At 36.9% G+C, this 17,479-nt stretch overlaps 2 protein-coding genes across 3 annotated transcripts; one reads left to right on the top strand and one right to left on the bottom strand.

The window, feature by feature from the left end:
- Nucleotides 1-1,983: 1,983 nt before the first annotated feature.
- Nucleotides 1,984-6,546, top strand: LOC103927383 (protein ALTERED PHOSPHATE STARVATION RESPONSE 1). 2 transcript variants are annotated; one of them, XM_048592042.1, is made up of 5 exons: nt 1,984-2,132; nt 3,628-4,939; nt 5,053-5,264; nt 5,389-5,612; nt 5,712-6,546. In XM_048592042.1, exons 2-5 carry the CDS (start codon nt 3,802-3,804, stop codon nt 6,433-6,435), a joined length of 2,298 nt encoding a protein of 765 aa, XP_048447999.1. In that variant the 5' UTR covers nt 1,984-2,132; nt 3,628-3,801; the 3' UTR covers nt 6,436-6,546. The 2 variants fall into 2 exon arrangements, with proteins under 2 accessions (XP_048447999.1, XP_009334574.2); XM_009336299.3 differs by lacking the exon at nt 1,984-2,132 and having other exon boundaries at nt 3,416-4,939.
- Nucleotides 6,547-10,291: 3,745 nt separating this feature from the next.
- On the bottom strand, nt 10,292-16,699 carry LOC103927382 (mitochondrial outer membrane import complex protein METAXIN-like). Its single transcript, XM_009336298.3, has 6 exons — nt 16,399-16,699; nt 15,138-15,472; nt 14,953-15,029; nt 14,721-14,781; nt 11,405-11,567; nt 10,292-10,786 (listed from the first exon to the last, which is right to left on the bottom strand). The coding sequence occupies exons 1-6, from the start codon at nt 16,538-16,540 to the stop codon at nt 10,614-10,616; spliced, it is 951 nt and encodes a 316-aa protein (XP_009334573.2). The 5' UTR covers nt 16,541-16,699; the 3' UTR covers nt 10,292-10,613.
- Nucleotides 16,700-17,479: the final 780 nt, after the last annotated feature.

Raw genomic sequence — 17,479 nt, forward strand, 5'->3', positions numbered from 1 at the left:
TTTTAAAAAAATACTTTTTTTAATTATGTAATTACATTTGACACAATCTCATGTTTTAGTCACATAAAAAATTGTCATTTGTGAGGTGTGAGAATACAATCTGCCACGTGTACATATAACACTGTGCACGTGTGATAGTGAGAACGAGGATCCCATGTTTTTGGGTAGGGTTCTTTTTTTTTTTCTTCAAATTATTATAACTAAAATTTATTTTTAATAAATATTTACAAGAAGAAAATACCTTAAGAGATTAGAGTGTTTAATTTGTAAACCAATAGCAAAACTTAGTTTAAATTTTCTTTCCACAACCAATAACAATATTGTTTTCTTTCAAATATCTTCATGTACATGTTCAATTACGACTATAAAATGTGTGTTGAAATTCCTCAAAAGTAAAATGAGAAGACTAATGTTGTGAGGTTAGGAGTTTCTTTAATAATCACACTCTGTCACTAACTAATCATATGATATAATAGTTCATAAATATGTATCAATTGCAAGAGTCATTTTTCAATATATCGGAAACACTGTCTGATATACCAAATGTAATAATATAATGGAGCATTTATATTTAGGTCCAAAAAATCAGCTACTTTTGCATTGAGTCCAGTTAGATGTTCTTACCAGTTTAGGTCTAAATTGATCTCATCTTATTCCCATTTTTCCCTTTATAGTAAAAATAAAAATATATTTAAATTTCCTAATTTATGCATTATTTACTCAAATTTGAATCTTCAAATTCCTTATTCTAGCCACAATTTAAGGAAAAAATTTAAAAGTAAGTTCATGTGTATGACTATAAACCCACGACTTAAGTTGAAATGAATGATATATAAAAAACCTATGAACAAAAACCTATGATATACGTAGACTATGAATAAAAACCTGTAATATAAGCAATGAACGAAAACCTATGGTATAGGTAGATAAATACTTTTAATTTGAATTAGAATATCAAGAACTAATGTGTGTGTGCACTATTAATCCGTGGTATAAGGTAGATAGAACAAAATAACCTATGATACATGTAGATAAACACAATTAACTTGAGATAGATTATCAATAATGTGTGATAGGTAGATAATACAATTTATCCATGACACAAGTAGTATAAAACACACAGAGGTAGACTAGAAAAATAATGTGATATATATTCCAATAAGATCCATAGAAAATGATGAATAAAAAGATGATGCTGAGGGAGTAAAACACGAAGAGGAAAGAAAGAGTTTTAGAATAGAAAAAAAAATTAATAATATATTAATTACTTAATTAGTCAATTTAGGGATAAATTTGGCAGGAGAATAAAAATAAGCGGATGTGTACAATGAGCCATTGGACCTAAGTCAATAATCAAACAAAATTGGACTATACCTCATAAAGGCTCACAAAATTGAACTCATATCAAATTTTCCCTAATATAATTGATTGAAAATTTAAAAAATGCAGGCACCAACCAATTGTATTATCTAAAGTGTCAAATAACATATTTGAACCAAAAAAGAAAGCCAATAACCATCTTCCTATCTAATAATGTGAATATTAATCTAGTTTCATAAAATTTTAGTTTTCTGTAATTTTATCTTATTTTATTTTTTTATAAAATGAGATTAACCGGCGACTTCATTTTTGTAATTTCATGTTCAGTTTGGCGTTTTTGTTTTATCTTAAGGATGTTGTGCAACAACTTGGTACAACAATTTGATTTCAAATATCCAGAAAGTTTTAACTGGATCAAATGGGAACCCAAAACAATAATTTCAAAATACAACAACTTGATCTGGTGACCTGTCATCGCTCAGAAATACAACAAAAATCGAAAATGGCATATCCGGAATTTAAGCAAGCATGGAGGGCAAAGTTATAGTGCTGTCATATTCTATGCCCATTGGCTTGTTCCCCCCTTTTTCTTTTTCTTTTTCGAGTCCTCCCAACCTCGAACTTTAAGTTTTGTTTTTTTATGTTTTTTCTTTTTCTTCTCACTTGGTTTTTGACCGTTACTTTTGCCCAACGTCTCTCTCTGCTTCTCTCTCTCCCTATCTCCCTCCCTCTCTCTCTCTCTTTCTCTCTCTCTCTCTCTCACATTCATCAGTGATCACAGCTCCTGTTCTTATTCCAGCCCGCAATCCCAGGTAATGCTTCTCAACTGCAATCCATTCCACCAATTAATTTGTATTATTTTCTTTCTGTTTGTTGTAATTATTTGTTAAAAAAAAAAAAATCAGCCAATTAGGCTCCTTTTTTTTCCTGAGTTTTATTTCTTCTTTGCTATTGGAAGCTCTTTTTGTTTTATCAGTAATTTTCAGCTCTAGTTTAAAAAAAAAAAAAATAAATCAATATATGAAATGGGTTTTTCTTTTTGCATCTGTGTGTTGAGTTAGGCTTGAATCTTCACCATATTACAAATAAAAACCTGTGAAATTTTCAGTTTTCCAGTTTTTTAAATGGGTGATCTGGTTTTCTGTTCATACGAGATTTTGGTGAGCACTTAAGCTATACACATTACTTGAAGCAGGAAAGAAATACTGTAATTGGTTTCTCGTGTTTATGTCAGTATTACTTTTGATCTCTTCATAAATCATAAATGTTTTAAACTGCTTTATTATTTTCCAAAAAAATGATTATAGCTCGTCTTCTTTGTTCATGAATATTAGCTATTTAATTTTGTTTTCAAATTTTGAAATTTCTGTTTATCCTTTTTTTTTTACCCAATTAGATCTCTGTTTATTATATCTGAATAATTGCAATTTTTCTTTAGAAGAAAATAAAAGGAAAATGAGAAAAAAAAAAAAAAAAAAAAAAAGAAGAGAGGATGGTTTTTCCTATTGTAATCTCTCCTTTTTAGAATATGTTCTATTGCAAATTTCAATAGTAAAATGATTTTAGCGCAGTATTTTTTTTTCACACCTTATATATTATTTTTATCACTTTATTCTCGTTTGATTTGCTCGAATCTAAAACTCAGAAATTACTCGAGTTAGTGTACGAATATTATATCGCTTTTATTAGTCGACTTTAGACCTTTATCTTCTTTTGCGGTACCCGTCTCTTATTTGACAACCCATTATTTTTCTATCATTGTTTAATATGCTTTTTGCAAAGCTTCCTTCGATTCTTTTCTTTCAAATTTGCAAAACAAAAAAAAAAATTAAGATATGAAATTTTTATCCCATTAATTTTATGCAACAATTATAAAAGATAAATCTCTCTTTTCATGTTATGGTAGGAGGTTCTTTAATAAGGTGTGCGTTCTCACACATCCCTTATTAATTTATATACTTTAATTTTTTTTAATTCATTCGATCCGACTGTCAAAAATTAAAAAAGTGTGTGAGAAGTAAAAATGAATGGGTAAATATCACACTCCTCTTTAATTTGCCAGTTGTTTCCTCCTTTTTCCCTCCTTTTTCTTATATGCTCTGTTCCCTCCTTTTTCTTATAATATTTTTCACGCTTGGTAAAACTCGGTAGAACAGTTTAGATGTGCTGATGGTTTCTTTGTGACTGAAAATGTAGATATAAAGAAAAGTATTCAGACCTTTTTTTCAAGTATTTTTTTATTCTGTAGAGCAAATTAGATATCTGAAAATGTAGTTATTTACAAATTAAAATTTGATTTCTCTGCAGATTCTTTCCTGTTGTCGTTCGTTTCTCGCTTTTACATGTTATAATTCTTCATGTTGGAGTAAATATCCTTATGAATCTGGCCAGAAGTACAGGCGACTATCCTCGTGATTTCGGTTTTGATTCTAGCCTGAAAAATTCATAGGGTGAAAGAAGTAGGTAAGAAGGAAGCAAGAGATGGGATGTTCTACATCAAAGCTAGATGATGAAGAAGCAGTTCAGCTTTGTAAAGATCGAAAGAGATTTATTAAACAGGCTCTTGAGCAAAGAACACGATTCGCCTCTGGACACATGGCGTATATTCAGTCCTTAAAAAGAGTTTCAGCTGCTCTTCGTGATTATATCGAAGGCGATGAGCCTCGTGAGTTCTTATTAGATTCCTTCGTAACCCCACCTTTCACACCTGTTAAGAAAGCAAATCCTGGTTTTATCTCAATTTCCCCAAAATCCTTCTCCCCTGCAACAATCCAGTCCGAACCCCGTTCATGTGTGAAAATATGTTATCTAAGATCAGGAGGGAATCCAGCAGTTTCAGTAGAAGAGAGACCCCAATCCCCCGAAACAGGCAGAGTTGAAGCTTACTCTCCAATGCACCATTATGGGATGGACGGGTTTTTTGGAATGCAATCTTCAGCGATGAATTCTTCGTCATTGTTCTCTTGTTCTCCTAACAATAGGCCAAACATCCCTCCACCTTCGCCTCAAAATTCTCAGTGGGAATTTTTCTGGAACCCGTTTTCATCACTAGATTACTATAGTTATCCCACTCGAAATAGTCTTGATCAGACAGTCATGGATGATGAGGTTAGAGGACTAAGGCAGGTCAGAGAAGAAGAGGGGATCCCTGACTTGGAAGAAGTTGAAACCGAACAGGAGGAGGAATGCGATCATGAGGAAAATTTGCCACAAGAAAGGGATAAAGTTGATCTAAACTGCAATAGAGAAGAAGTTATTGTTGAAGATGTTGAGGAGGAGGAGGAGGAAGAAGAGGAGGATGAGGAAACGGATGGCGGAATAGAGATTGAGCATGAAGTACAAATGCCATCACATAATAGTGTGACTATGGAGGTGTCACGATCTCAGACTGCTAGACAAGTTACAACTAATAGCCAAGAAAGAGCCGTTGGTCTCCGGGAGGGTAAGGAAGAAAAACCGGGCTTTACTGTTTATGTGAACCGAAGGCCAACAAGTATGGCAGAAGTTATCAAGGATTTAGAAACTCAGTTCACAATTGTTTGCAATGCCGCCAATGAGGTATCAGCATTGTTAGAGGCGAGCAAAGAGCAGTACTCTTCATCTTCCAATGAACTCTCAGGTTTGCTTGCTTACTTGGTTCATGAATGCTTATTCTGCAGTAGAAAACATTTTGGTTTTTGTATTTTATTTAAACTTTCAGGCTGTTATATAGTAAGTACTTTGTTGTTGCAGCCATGAAAATGTTGAACCCAGTAGCATTATTTCGTTCAGCTTCTTCTCGCTCAGCCTCGTCCAGATTTTTAATGAATTCTTCGTGCGCTAAAGATGAAAGTTATGAAAGCAGTAGTGATGTCTCTGAAGAGACCTGCATGTTTTCGGGTAGCCACCAATCAACATTAGACAGATTATATGCTTGGGAGAAGAAACTCTACGAGGAAGTCAAGGTATTACTTCTAAATGGCACCAATTTCTGTTGCAAAATACTTGATCTACCAAATAGTTTAAATATTTAAAAGAGATTAAAAGAAAATCATGAAGAACTGACATGTGCATCATTACTTAAAACAGTCCGGAGAAAAAGTTCGGATTGCATACGAAAAGAAAGTGACGCAACTGCGGAACCAAGATGTAAAAGGAGATGACCATTCTGCGGTAGAAAAAACAAGGGTAGCAATTAGAGATCTGCATACTCAGATGAAGGTTTCAATACACACAGTTGAAGCTATTTCAAAGAGGATTGAAACCTTAAGGGATGCAGAATTGCAGCCTCAAATCTCAGAATTGGTGAAAGGGTATATCCCACGCAGCTTTTATAAATCGTTTGCTCAAATATGTACTCCATGCTTCATGTAATTATTCTTCTGTATTAATCAATTGATTAACAAAACCAGGTTAGCAAGGATGTGGAAAGTAATGGCAGAGTGTCATAAGTCGCAGAAACGAAGCCTAGATGAAGCCAAGATTTTACTAGCAGGCACGCCGTCAAAACTGGAAGCTAAACGACAGTCTTCCATTTCAGCTGCTGATCCAAACCAGCTAGCACGTTCAGCAGCCAGTCTTGAGACAGAGCTGAGGAACTGGAGATCCTATTTCGAGGCATGGATCACTTCTCAACGATCCTACGTGCACGCATTAACAGGTTGGCTCCTCCGTTGCATGAGGGCTGATCCCGACACATCAAAGTTCCCATTCTCTCCTCGCCGTTCCAGTGGGGCTCTTCCAATATTTGGAATTTGCATCCAATGGTCAAGACTTCTGGATTCCGTACAGGAGACACCGGTGCTGGATGGACTAGATTTCTTTGCTGCTGGTATGGGGTCCCTATACGCACAACAGCTTAGAGAGGATTCACACCGAGTTAGAGCAGGTTCAAGAAGATTCGGAGGTGGATCAGCAGAGGAGTTCAGCGGGGGTATGGAAATGGTGGAAGCTGGCGAAGTGGAACAAGTAATGACTGCAGACAAAAAGGCTGAGGTCGCGATAAGAGTACTTTGTGCCGGAATGTCAGTTACGATGAGCTCACTGACAGAGTTTGCTTTCGCTTCGGCTGAGGGATATGCTGAGCTTGTGAATCAATGGGACAAGGCCAAGGCTGGAGCTGCTGCAATATTATGACGTGGTGTTCATGTTTATGGGGTAGTTTAGTGATGGCTGTCAATATAATTATAAAAATTAATCTAATATCTATGAATATTAGCAATTTAGCATAGAGATTTTGCACCCTAATTGCTTTTAGCTAGTGCCTGATATAGTTATAAACAATGTTTAAAATATTGGTATCGGTAGAAAGGTTGATATGCAGATTTGTGGAAATATCAACAGATATATCGAATATTGATATCGATATTGGTTGCTTCTAACGGAAATTATGGAAATTTAAAATGAAACTTTAGGGATTATCAAACATTGTTTTGGATGAAATATAAGAATTTCTCTGATATTTAAAAGTAGTGTTAGAAATATCGACGATATTTGTCGATTTTTAGCCTAAAAGAGTTTCTATGATATGAGGTGAAGTTTAGACTTCACCACCCATTTCCATATCTTTCTCTAATTTTTGGATATTTCCATGAAAATATCCACCGTATCGAATAAATTTTAAACATTGGCTGTAATATCACTGATGTGACAACCCGTCCCTAATTTTACGTTTTTATTGATTTTAATGAGTGATTAACGAAAATGTCCCTAGAGGTAAGAATGTTGACTTTCATTGACTAGCGTATTGGGAGACGTATGAAACATTCTTTTAGCATATCCTAGTAGTGCTCGTCACTATGAACCCGTAGTCTCAAGCGGAAATGAATTTGGAGTTACAATGAAGATTTTACAGAACTACAAAACTTAAGGGTGTGTTATGAAATTTGAATTTTGAGTATTTTCTTATTTTAATATTTTCTGAGTGGATATTTTAAATATTTTATCATTTTTCTAGCTCGTGGGGCCCACACCCACACAAGCTCTCCACCCTTTTCTCGCCACATGTCCCTTCTCCCTCACATCACACTCTCGGACTCTTTCTCTCTCTTCTCTCAGTCTTCTCCCATGTCTCTCTCTAACTCTCTCCTCCCACTACATCAGCTGCGTCAAGAACCACACCCAACTAGGCGAGCCCTCAGGCCATGGAACCACCATTTCTTTACCAGACCACCCCTCTCTGTCTCTCGTCCTACATCTCTCCCCCTCATTTGTGTCTCGTGTTCCACCTCTACAACAACACCAACACCAGACCACCACATTTTGATGTCGTCTCCAGCAAGCACCGCAACCCCCAGACTCCCTTAGTCGCGATCTCCTACCGGCAGAAACCTCTTTCTCCTTCTTCCTCACTTTGCACAGTGACACCATTACTGTTTATATTTTCTCCGACGTGATCTTAACTTCCAATGATGGTAAGTTCCAAAAACCACCCAAATCTTCATGGATCATGTTTTACTTTACGTTTCTAGTGCTCTTAAGGATTTTGGGTGACATTTGAACGCAGAGCTACCTCGGGGAGTCTTCCCCAGTTTTCCGGTGATATATGACATGTGTTGCAGACCTTTTCAGGCCAACTCCGACCACGGGTGACTCGGGGGGAAGGTATAATCCTAAACTACACTCGCTTATCTTCATTTTGGTAGGAAGAGGGTGAAAAATGGTTGAGTTTTGAGCTCGTATGGAGCTCGGGAATTTTTGCTCAGAATTCGGCAACCTGCCAAAAAAGAAGAGAAGAAGAAAAAAAAAATTCCTTAAGCCCAGAACCCAAGCCCAGATCCGTGGGCCAGATCTAGCCCAAACCCATTTCTGAGTTGGATCGGGAATATTCTTAGGAATATTCTTTGGAATATTCTTTATGTTGGCTTTTTCGGAAACCCTCCTAAGCTAATTTTGATGTCCCGAGTTCGTTTTTGACATCCATTTAGTGAAATTACAAAGTTTTAACGTAGTTGTCCACCGGGGCGTCTCGGTTGACTTTTAGGGTTAACCATTGACTTTTTGTAAAATATGTTGGGGACCCTCCATAGTGTATTTCAACGCCCTGATTTCAAATCCGCACTCCATTTTCCCAAATTTAATTGTTTTAGTGGAGTTTTACTAATGGGTCCTAATATTATGCTTAGGTGCGATTATTATTGGTGACTTCGACTATTCTAGTTCGAACGGGTTAGACTTGACGACATAATCTATGAGTGGGTGTTTTCTTTATATATATAATGGTTAGTTTCCATATATACAATCATTAATAAATTCTCTATGCGATTGTCATGATTAAATTAACGTTTATAAGAAATACCTTAATGTTGGGAAATGATTAAATAATCTTACGGGATGCACAAGTAAGCTTACCATAAGGGGATGCCTTGATTATATTTATGGTCATGAATAGTATGATATTGACTAGAATTGTTGAATGGTTGTGACATGACTATATTTATGGTATTTGCTCATCGTTTGCTGCACTGGTGCTGGTACTCGCCTAAGCCAGGGCCAGTCTTTCACGTGTATGTGCACATCGCACCATTCACTCACTTTAGATCCATTGTAGGTGCCAGTCATGTCGTACAGGTTGCCTTAGGTAACTCCGACTCTTATGTGCAACACATAGCGCCAGTCTTCATGTGATTGTAGTACTAGAGCGTATATCATTATTAAACCTAGTCCTGTTCATGTCAGAATATCTCTGCATGAACTCGTGTGTCAGCATGTGTAGATGACCACTTGATATGACATGTTTGTTTATGCAAGATTATACGATATTGGCTGTTGTGTGTTTATTTACTCAATATTGCAACGTATGGCATTCTGTGATTTTGCAGGCTATGGTAAGGATTTTTATACTATACATAGTATGTATATTTTGGAAACTATACTTGTTTTACGACAATGGGTTATAATGTTTTTTTAAAAAGGTTTTTATAAAACTTGATTTTTAAGCCCACTCACCCTTGTTTTTCACCCCTCTAGGTTTTAGTAGCTGAGTTTACGTATCGACGAGGATTCTTGGCAAATCTCAGTATAGGAGGCTACCTTTGATGATATAATCCTTATTTTACCTTATTGTACTTTACTTATGCTTTGTCATCACATGTGAAATGGGTTCATTCCCGCTCACAAGAGCACTCTTGTATTTAGGCACTTTAAGTTTAAATTTATTCACATTTTCCACATCACTACACCTTATGGCTTCATCACCTTCCAGGTATCGGCCAGCACAACTCGATTCAGAATCCTAGTGGACATTCCGGGTCAGAGTGTGTCAGCTGATGGGTATAATTAATCTAATTACAGCCCTTTTGTCACTGGGAAAGTAAATCTGCACTAATCATTTTGGTAACAAAAGGTTGTCAAAACCATGCCTGGTGAACTTATAAACCCCCACAAGTGGGCCTCTACCATAGTGGTGGAGAGAAGTGTTGCCCTTGCATCACGGTTTGGGTTCGAACCTTGTCAACTCTTTAATCTAACATATAATCTAACAAATATATCGTTTGACTAAAATAAAAAATAAAAATAAAAACTTATAAACCTCACAAATCGTATGAGGTCTTGTCATCGAGTCTTCCCTGCACCGTAACCCAATCGTGTCTTCTTCGAAAATAATCATACGCCGGAATAACCACCATTGAACAACAAATCCAAGTGCTGCCTTTTTTTCGTTTAGAACCTGGACTGTAGTAAACGTAGCAAAATACTAATTCATTTGGACAACAAGATTCCTTGTAAAATCAACCAAGGCAGTCCAAACTACTCCGATGCAGTTCCCGATCAACATGGCTCGGCGAGGCACCAAAACGTTCAAAACCCTAATCCAGGTGCTCGAACATCGGCTAGAAGTCAACCAAATGCATCCTAGCAGCTACATGATCCCTGTCAAAACACACCCACCTGATGGATTCCAGAATTCAGTCTTACTGTATATGTGACATTGTAACTTTCTTTCTAAGAAATCAACAAAGAACTTCCACAGAACAAAAACAAAGCGCACGAGGGCAAAAAACATAAAAGTATGAAATTGCATCACAGTTAAACCCTTCTCACCAATTCATATCCAATGAAATTTACAAATTGTCAGCACTGCTTCAAAAGTCGAACATTGGAATCCTGCAGGTGAAGAATACCTCCAATTCTAGGTTTATAACTTCAACTTTCCAGCAAATCATATCATGTATTTATACACGAGCTTATTTTCCCAAAATTTCAACGTCATACTACAAAATTGAAAGAACGGGATTACAGAAATTCTCTCTCTGTCGTCAGGCTGCTAATCCTAGCTGGTTTTCATGTAAAAAATGCTGGTGCGAAGAACACAACTATTCATACCCATCATCATCAACCTCGACGTCAGCCTCATCAACTCGACTTAGGAGAGTGACGAAAAGTACAACCGAAACCAGCTGTGCTGTTAAAAAATATCTGGCCCTTCTCTTAAAACTTTTCTCCTCCTTTGTCTCTTCCCTTTTGGGTTTACTCTTGGGCTTAGAACCTGATAACAAATAAGCATAAGAAAAATTGCATTTGACAGAATTAAGTTGCGACCTAGGTGACCCTGATACAAATATCATAGATAGAACCAATATGATTAAATAAAACTTCTATCCCATGAATGCCGTATATACAAATAGGTCGCCGTATCTATACAACTGGAAAACTTGCATGTTAAAGTCCACATGCAAAGTGGATACTAGCTCATCAAAAACCTACAACCTACCTCTTTCAGATGATTTATATCACCCATGTCCCTATTAGTCAGCGCATTAGTTATGCTAGAAAGCGGGAAGTATCACATGATCTCAGATTCCGAGCTGCAAAACGCAGCTTCCACTTCAAGAGAGGCCTAATGTGCAACTTGCTCAAGTTTCTAACTGTTAACACTCTGAAGTAAAATACTATGTTTTCTAAAGCAAAAATATGGTGTTGGAAACTGCATGTGTGCAAGCCAAATCTACTCTTGAATTTTCCATGATAAGAACAGAGGTTCACTAAAGAAAAAGAAAATGGAGCAAAAAATGATCCGGTTTGGTAGAGGCAATAAATCCTTTAAATTATAGCATGGAAAAAGATAAATAGAGAGACACAAGCCTTGAATGTAAAAGTATCTCACTCGAGTTTGAAGGACCTCTTCTAGGAGCTGCTGATGAAGAGTTTCTATGAAAGTTTGGAACCGAAGATGGTGAACCTGAGTCCACGAACTCCACCTTAAGCCTATCAGCATACTTAACAAGGTTTTCATGTTCTAAAAGCTTGCTCTGCAGTACCGATGTTTCCTAAAAGCACAAAGTGTCAGGAATCATGACCAAATACTCCACAAAACTAATAAGATTGAACAAAATCTACTGTACAACTTGGTGTTGCCCATAGGCCAAGTTCATTCATTGGAACCAATTATAGTTATGAATAAATTAATTACACAAGTTTAGTCATCTGTACAAAGATCAAATTCCTACTAACTCGTGAGTATAATAATTGATTATCTAAGATTGAAATACCAAAAAGATTGATAAAGAAATGATTGTATTAAGAGCCGATCATAGGTCACATGGAAACTAGGCTAATGCACGATAAAAAGTAAGGAGGCAAGTTTAATGCGAGGCAATAAAAGAAAATAAAATAATATATAAACTGGGCTACGAACATTGAAGGCATGATACTTGAAACTAGAGGTAACTAAATAATGTAATGCTCATAATTCCATTGAGAGAGAGAGAGCGAGAGAGAGAGAGTATAATGCCATTAGGAAATCTGAAGGGCCAAGGGGAGATCACGCATAATCCCATTTGAGTGATGAACACAAAGATAAAATTGGGAAGCTAAAATGAAAATCTACGAAAGTGGTTCCAAGACTTCACTAACTCAAAAATTAAATCCCATGGTCTAATTCTGTGACCAAAACACTGACTTCTGAGCAATGTATTAAAAGGCGGGGGCGTGGCAGAGGCGTCCAATGGATAGCCCAGCCTAGGCGCAAGGCGCGAGGCGTGAGGCATGAGGCGTGAGGCTTCGAACCTAAAATTTTAATATATATTATATACATAAGTATATTTATAACAATTTAATACTTTGTAAAAACAAATATAACTATAACTAAATCAAAGATAATATCATCTTCTTTATTACTAAGTCTAGTTGTACTTGGAAACTGTCATATAGTCTCAAAATGTTAAAATTATTTATTTTATTGTAAGCAATTATAGAGAACTTCAAGGAAAATAAGGATGAATGGTCACGATTATAGGAAAATTTCAAGCAAAATAAAGGCTGAATGTTGCAATTATAAGTAATTTAAAAGGAAATAAAGGCTGAGTGTAGTAATTATAGGGTATTTAAAATGAGATAAAGCAATAATTATGGGAATTTAAAGGAAAATAAAGGGTTGAGTGGAGTATATATAGGGTATTTAAAATGAAATAAAGGCTGAGTGGAGCAATTATTATGGAAATTTATGGGATTTGGAGAGAGAAGGTCTCTCCTTCTTCTTCGTTGAAACTAGAATGGCAGAAAACATTTCAGAAAACCTGGATTTTGAAGGAAAAAAACGCCCAGAACGCCCTGAATGCCCTGAGGTGCGCCTCCGCCGCCCATACGCGATCCGGCGAAGCCTTCCGCCCACTCCCTCAAAACAGAGGCGGGAACATTGATGCCCAGCCTCAGAGGCCGCCTAGGCAAGCCTTTTAAAATACTGCTTCTGAGAGAGGTCAGAACAAGTATCATTCTTTAGTTGTTCAAACTTTTAACTTTGATAGAAATGAGTCTTATGCCAGCTGAAACTGGGTTATTTATGGGGTCCGAATTTTGTGCACAAAACACTGACATCTGAGCGTAAATTCAGAACAGTATCGTTTCTTTTGGTTTTAATTTATCATTTTGGTGGAAAAGGTAGTCTTCTGCAACTGAAATTGTCATTTATAAGTGTAGTACCTCTTCCTAAGCTCAAATTCAGTCAGAGTTCCAGACCAGATGCAAAAGTGTATATATCAAAGCCGATTTTCCCATTTTGATAGCTGAGAGTGCAACTTGAAATCCAAGTCGTTCAGACCAAAATTTTAATCTCACAGACCCAAAATAGAGTCGAAGAATTCTGCTTCCTATTGAATTATACATATTGTACTGTATGTTTATTCTATGTATGGGTTTTTATCACAAAGGTCCTTGATGTTTGGAAAATCATAATTTTCATTCACTGTGTTTCAATTCAATCGATTTGATCCTCCATGTTTGTTCACACACATCAGTTTGGTCCTTTTGTCCAAATTCGTTTAAAGTTACAATTGTGTGATGTGGCACACATTCAACCCGAAACACACCCCCCCCCCCCCCCCACTCTCCCTCTCTAAAAAATGGAAAGAAGAAGTTGTACAGAAGATGTGCCTCAATTGATTCAACCACCAATTTATTGTATCAGTATGAAAACAATTAAGGTGGTTCTGTTTGGGTTGTAGAGAGGAGAGAAAGTTTAGAGACAAAGAGGTAGCATTTGTGCCTTGCACAGACTGTTTTTTTTTGTCGGTCTTGCACAGATAACTGGGAAAATCTCAGGTGACAGAGGTCTGGAGATTGGGGAAATGTATAGTTGGATTTTCGGTGGGTGGGTGGGGGAGTGTAGTGAGGTGGTTTGTGCGTTCAGAGTTGGGGGCCGATGGTGGATGAAGTTTTGAGTTTTGGCCCTTTTGGGTTGGTGTTTATTAATTTACCTTTTCATTTCATTTTTTTAGTTTTTCTTTATGGTTTGAAAATCTTTAAGCTATTTTTACAAATTGATATTTTTTTAATCCACATGGCAACACTGAAGTGTAGTTATGAGTCCCATACATGTGCCATGTCAGCACATTAATAGAGTTTTCAACGGATTTGGATGGCAAGGACCAAACTGATGTGTGGGAGCAAACGTTAAGGACCAAATTGATCAAATATTGAAGCATAAAGGACGAAATTATGATTTCCAAAACATCAAGGACCATTTGGGATACCCTTCTTTATATTGCGAAAAAAAAAAAAGTTCATAGAAGTGATGGTGGCAGTTAGAAGCATAATGTTCACTTCTATGGAAGTATATTTCTCTTAGAATTAACGCTAGGGGCACTAAAATTTACACAAGGTTCTGTAAGCTCAATAAAGTTTTAATGCTAAAAGTAATTAAGGGACGGATAAAGACAATGGTGCTGGTCTTAATTTTCTACATCAGAATACCATTCCAAATTAAAATTGGCATGCGTTTTCTATCTCTTTCATCTCCCATTCAAGCAAATAATGTTATCTGAATTCATGCAGAATACCAATATACAAGATAAGCTCAAGATTCAAGTTGGAATCTCAACTTCTTAATAGATTTAAACTATATAGTTGAGCTATAGAACGCAAATGTTGTTTAATTGCTAATATAAACTTTTCTAATCAGTCTGCCTATAAATACAATGACTTACTGGCAATGCTTGAAGAGTGATAAGTGCCTGCCCAAGAAAGACTGCGTCCAAACTTGATGGCCTGCATAAAAGGAACAATGCATGTAGATACATAATCAGCATGATACTATTAATTGCCACTTTGCGTGTAAAAAAAATACTAGTACTAAAGAAAGGAAGTTAAATAATAACAAGCAGTTCCCATGATTTCATGTAAAAGGAAATAGGTACCTAGAATAGGATAGAAAATCACCTGTCTTCAAATAAAAACTTTTTTTCCTCCAACCGACGTGACAGAGCTCCAAAAGCAAGGCTGGCTCTCCTGTATATCTGTCCATCAATTTGTCAAATCAATAAACCAAATGATTTGAATAATAATCAAACAAGACAGCACTTATTACTTAGCACAAAGTAGTAGGGTCAGTGAGAAAAAAGTACATGTTCTTCTACTTTCTCAGCGCTGTCATTAGTAATCCCAAGTTGCTGCTTTACAGTGTAAAATTTCTTATAGAATAGAATCTTTCCAATTGGCCATGGGAGATCAGAATAATATATCTCTTTGGCAGAACAACCATCAGTTCCCACCCAGAGTTCATACGTAAGGGCATCAGAAATCCAGGAGCTGATCATTGCCTTTGTAGATATCCATTCTGGGATTGTGTGAAATTCAGTGTCCAAATCAGCAATGCGATCTTCTTTTAGTCTTTCGATAATGCCACCCTTCTCGTTATTATAGATCACATACTCGCCAGATTCAATGTAAGGGATTTTGTCTACACAAAAGCCACAACCGATACCATGATTTTCATCTTATTGATATATATGTGCACACTGCACGCTTACATGCATACTAAAATATAAATGCGAAACAATAAACCAACAGAAGTGCAACCATAGAAACTAGACTCATTCTTATATTAGTTCAAATATATTCTGCAAGTGAAAAAAGAAACAGTTGCCAATGTCAAGGCTCCGGCACAAACACAGTGGCAATTGCTCTGGCCATGTTTGTCCAGTTACATAAGATATACCTTAACTATACAAAGAAGCCCATTTAAATACATACCAAACACACAAATCCTATATATGTTTAGCTACGTATATATCCCAATTGTACACATAACAAGCACCATTCACAGAACCAACGATACACCCAAAAAAGTTGGAGAGGGACTTGTAGCATGGGTACACAGCCACCGTGGCGACCCGTGCCAATGATATAATGACGTGTAAGATTCTGTCCACCCGTCATTGAATTGTTAGCACAGGATGCCTACAGTGGCGGTGTACCCTTACCACGTAAGGTACTCTCCTACAGTTGCCAATATAATACAAAACTACTTGAATAAAAAAGAAGTTGGTAATTAAGAACACATTCAAGTAGCAAGCTATTCCTCTTCACTTGTATGTAAGAAGTCTTACGTTCAATTCTTACCAAAGGCGAATTTGAGTCACATTATTGCTAGTTTATTGTGAGGTTTAGCGTAGATAATATAGTTCAAAAAATAAACAATGTAACAAATCCAAAACCCATATGCCATGGAAGTTGGAACAATCAACTCATTGCATGTAAAAATAAAGCCCCAATTCAAAAAATTAGCAGCAACGAATTTCAGACCACCAAACCTGCCAAACCCTCCCAAAAAGAATAAAATCAAATTAAATTAAATATTTGCAGGGAAGGGAAAGATTTGATTACCAGAGTCGGGGTAGGTAAGATTGAAATCTAAGCGGAAGGGAACTTTGGCAAATTTGAGGTAAAAGTAGACTGTCAAGCATGAGGGGCATGCAGTGGGCAAGCCGAAGCAGGACTTTCTCGCGACGAGGGTGTAATCTTCCATATAACCTGTAAAACCCAGTCAGATGCTGCCTTTCTGAATTCAAATCCACAAGCAAGCAGGTTAGGGTTTTTTTTTCTTGTCAATGGCGGGTGTTGCAGAATAACAGTGAGAGAGAGAGAGGGAGAGAGAGAGGTTCTTGCCTCGTGGTTCTGGGAAATTGGGTGTTTCCGCAAATGGGTCGCGGAGTATTAAATGGGCCGGATCCGAGTCAAGGCCCAACTACCAAAAGGCCTAGGGCATTCACTTCAATTTTTCGTTCAAACTACTGTATCCGCTGAGCCGCTACATGCCGAAACCCTAAACCCTTGGATCGGAACGATTCATTTCACTGGTGTCTTCTCTGTCTAATTCCCCCAATCATTATCGACTTTCGGTGACCTCTGCAACTTGACTTCGAGAAGTCATTTTCATGACTGGAAACACGAGATTCTAATAGAATGTCGTCGGGATTTGCACCTTGAAACATGACAAGTAATTTCGGCATCTCTTGGGCTCCTTACAATATATTACCTTAACTAGTCCAAAAATTGCATTTGTTGCTTTGTTTATGTCTCGTCCAACAAACACTCATCTTAGTACTAGTGGCGGATTCAGGAATATTATTGTGGGTCAGTACAAATAGCGCAACATGCAAAATCTTTTGGACAGTTGAGCATGCAAATTGGTATTTAATCAAGTCTTGGTAGCCCTGAGGTTATTTGTCAAGTCATATTGCATGTATGTCGCCAGATGCTAATAGGTTCCGAGCGAGCATGTCGACTTATGTCAATAGTTTTTGAATGATCATACCTACAGATGTCAACATATGCCAACTGAACATATCGACAAGATGCCCATAGAAATGTATACAAAGGCATGAGGCTAGCAACTACCCTACCTAGTGCCCCTAGAGTCAATTCGTGGAGTAGTTGGAAAGCATCTTTTAAAGGCATCTTAGAT

The sequence above is a fragment of a genome, unplaced genomic scaffold (assembly GCF_019419815.1).
Source record: "Pyrus x bretschneideri cultivar Hongxiangsu unplaced genomic scaffold, Pyrus_bretschneideri_v1 Contig36, whole genome shotgun sequence".
In the NCBI taxonomy this organism is placed as follows: Eukaryota; Viridiplantae; Streptophyta; class Magnoliopsida; order Rosales; family Rosaceae; genus Pyrus; species Pyrus x bretschneideri.

Coding starts and splice junctions, on each gene's coding strand:
- LOC103927382 (XM_009336298.3), bottom strand. CDS start 16,540: ATGGAAGATTACACCCTCGTCGCGAGAAAGTCCTGCTTCGGCTTGCCC. Junction 15,030..15,137: donor CTGAGAAAGTAGAAGAACAT/GTACTTTTTTCT, acceptor ATTGATGGACAG/ATATACAGGAGAGCCAGCCT. Junction 14,782..14,952: donor AAGTTTTTATTTGAAGACAG/GTGATTTTCTAT, acceptor CCTTTTATGCAG/GCCATCAAGTTTGGACGCAG.
- LOC103927383 (XM_048592042.1), top strand. CDS start 3,802: ATGGGATGTTCTACATCAAAGCTAGATGATGAAGAAGCAGTTCAGCTT. Junction 5,265..5,388: donor AACTCTACGAGGAAGTCAAG/GTATTACTTCTA, acceptor TACTTAAAACAG/TCCGGAGAAAAAGTTCGGAT. Junction 5,613..5,711: donor ATCTCAGAATTGGTGAAAGG/GTATATCCCACG, acceptor TAACAAAACCAG/GTTAGCAAGGATGTGGAAAG.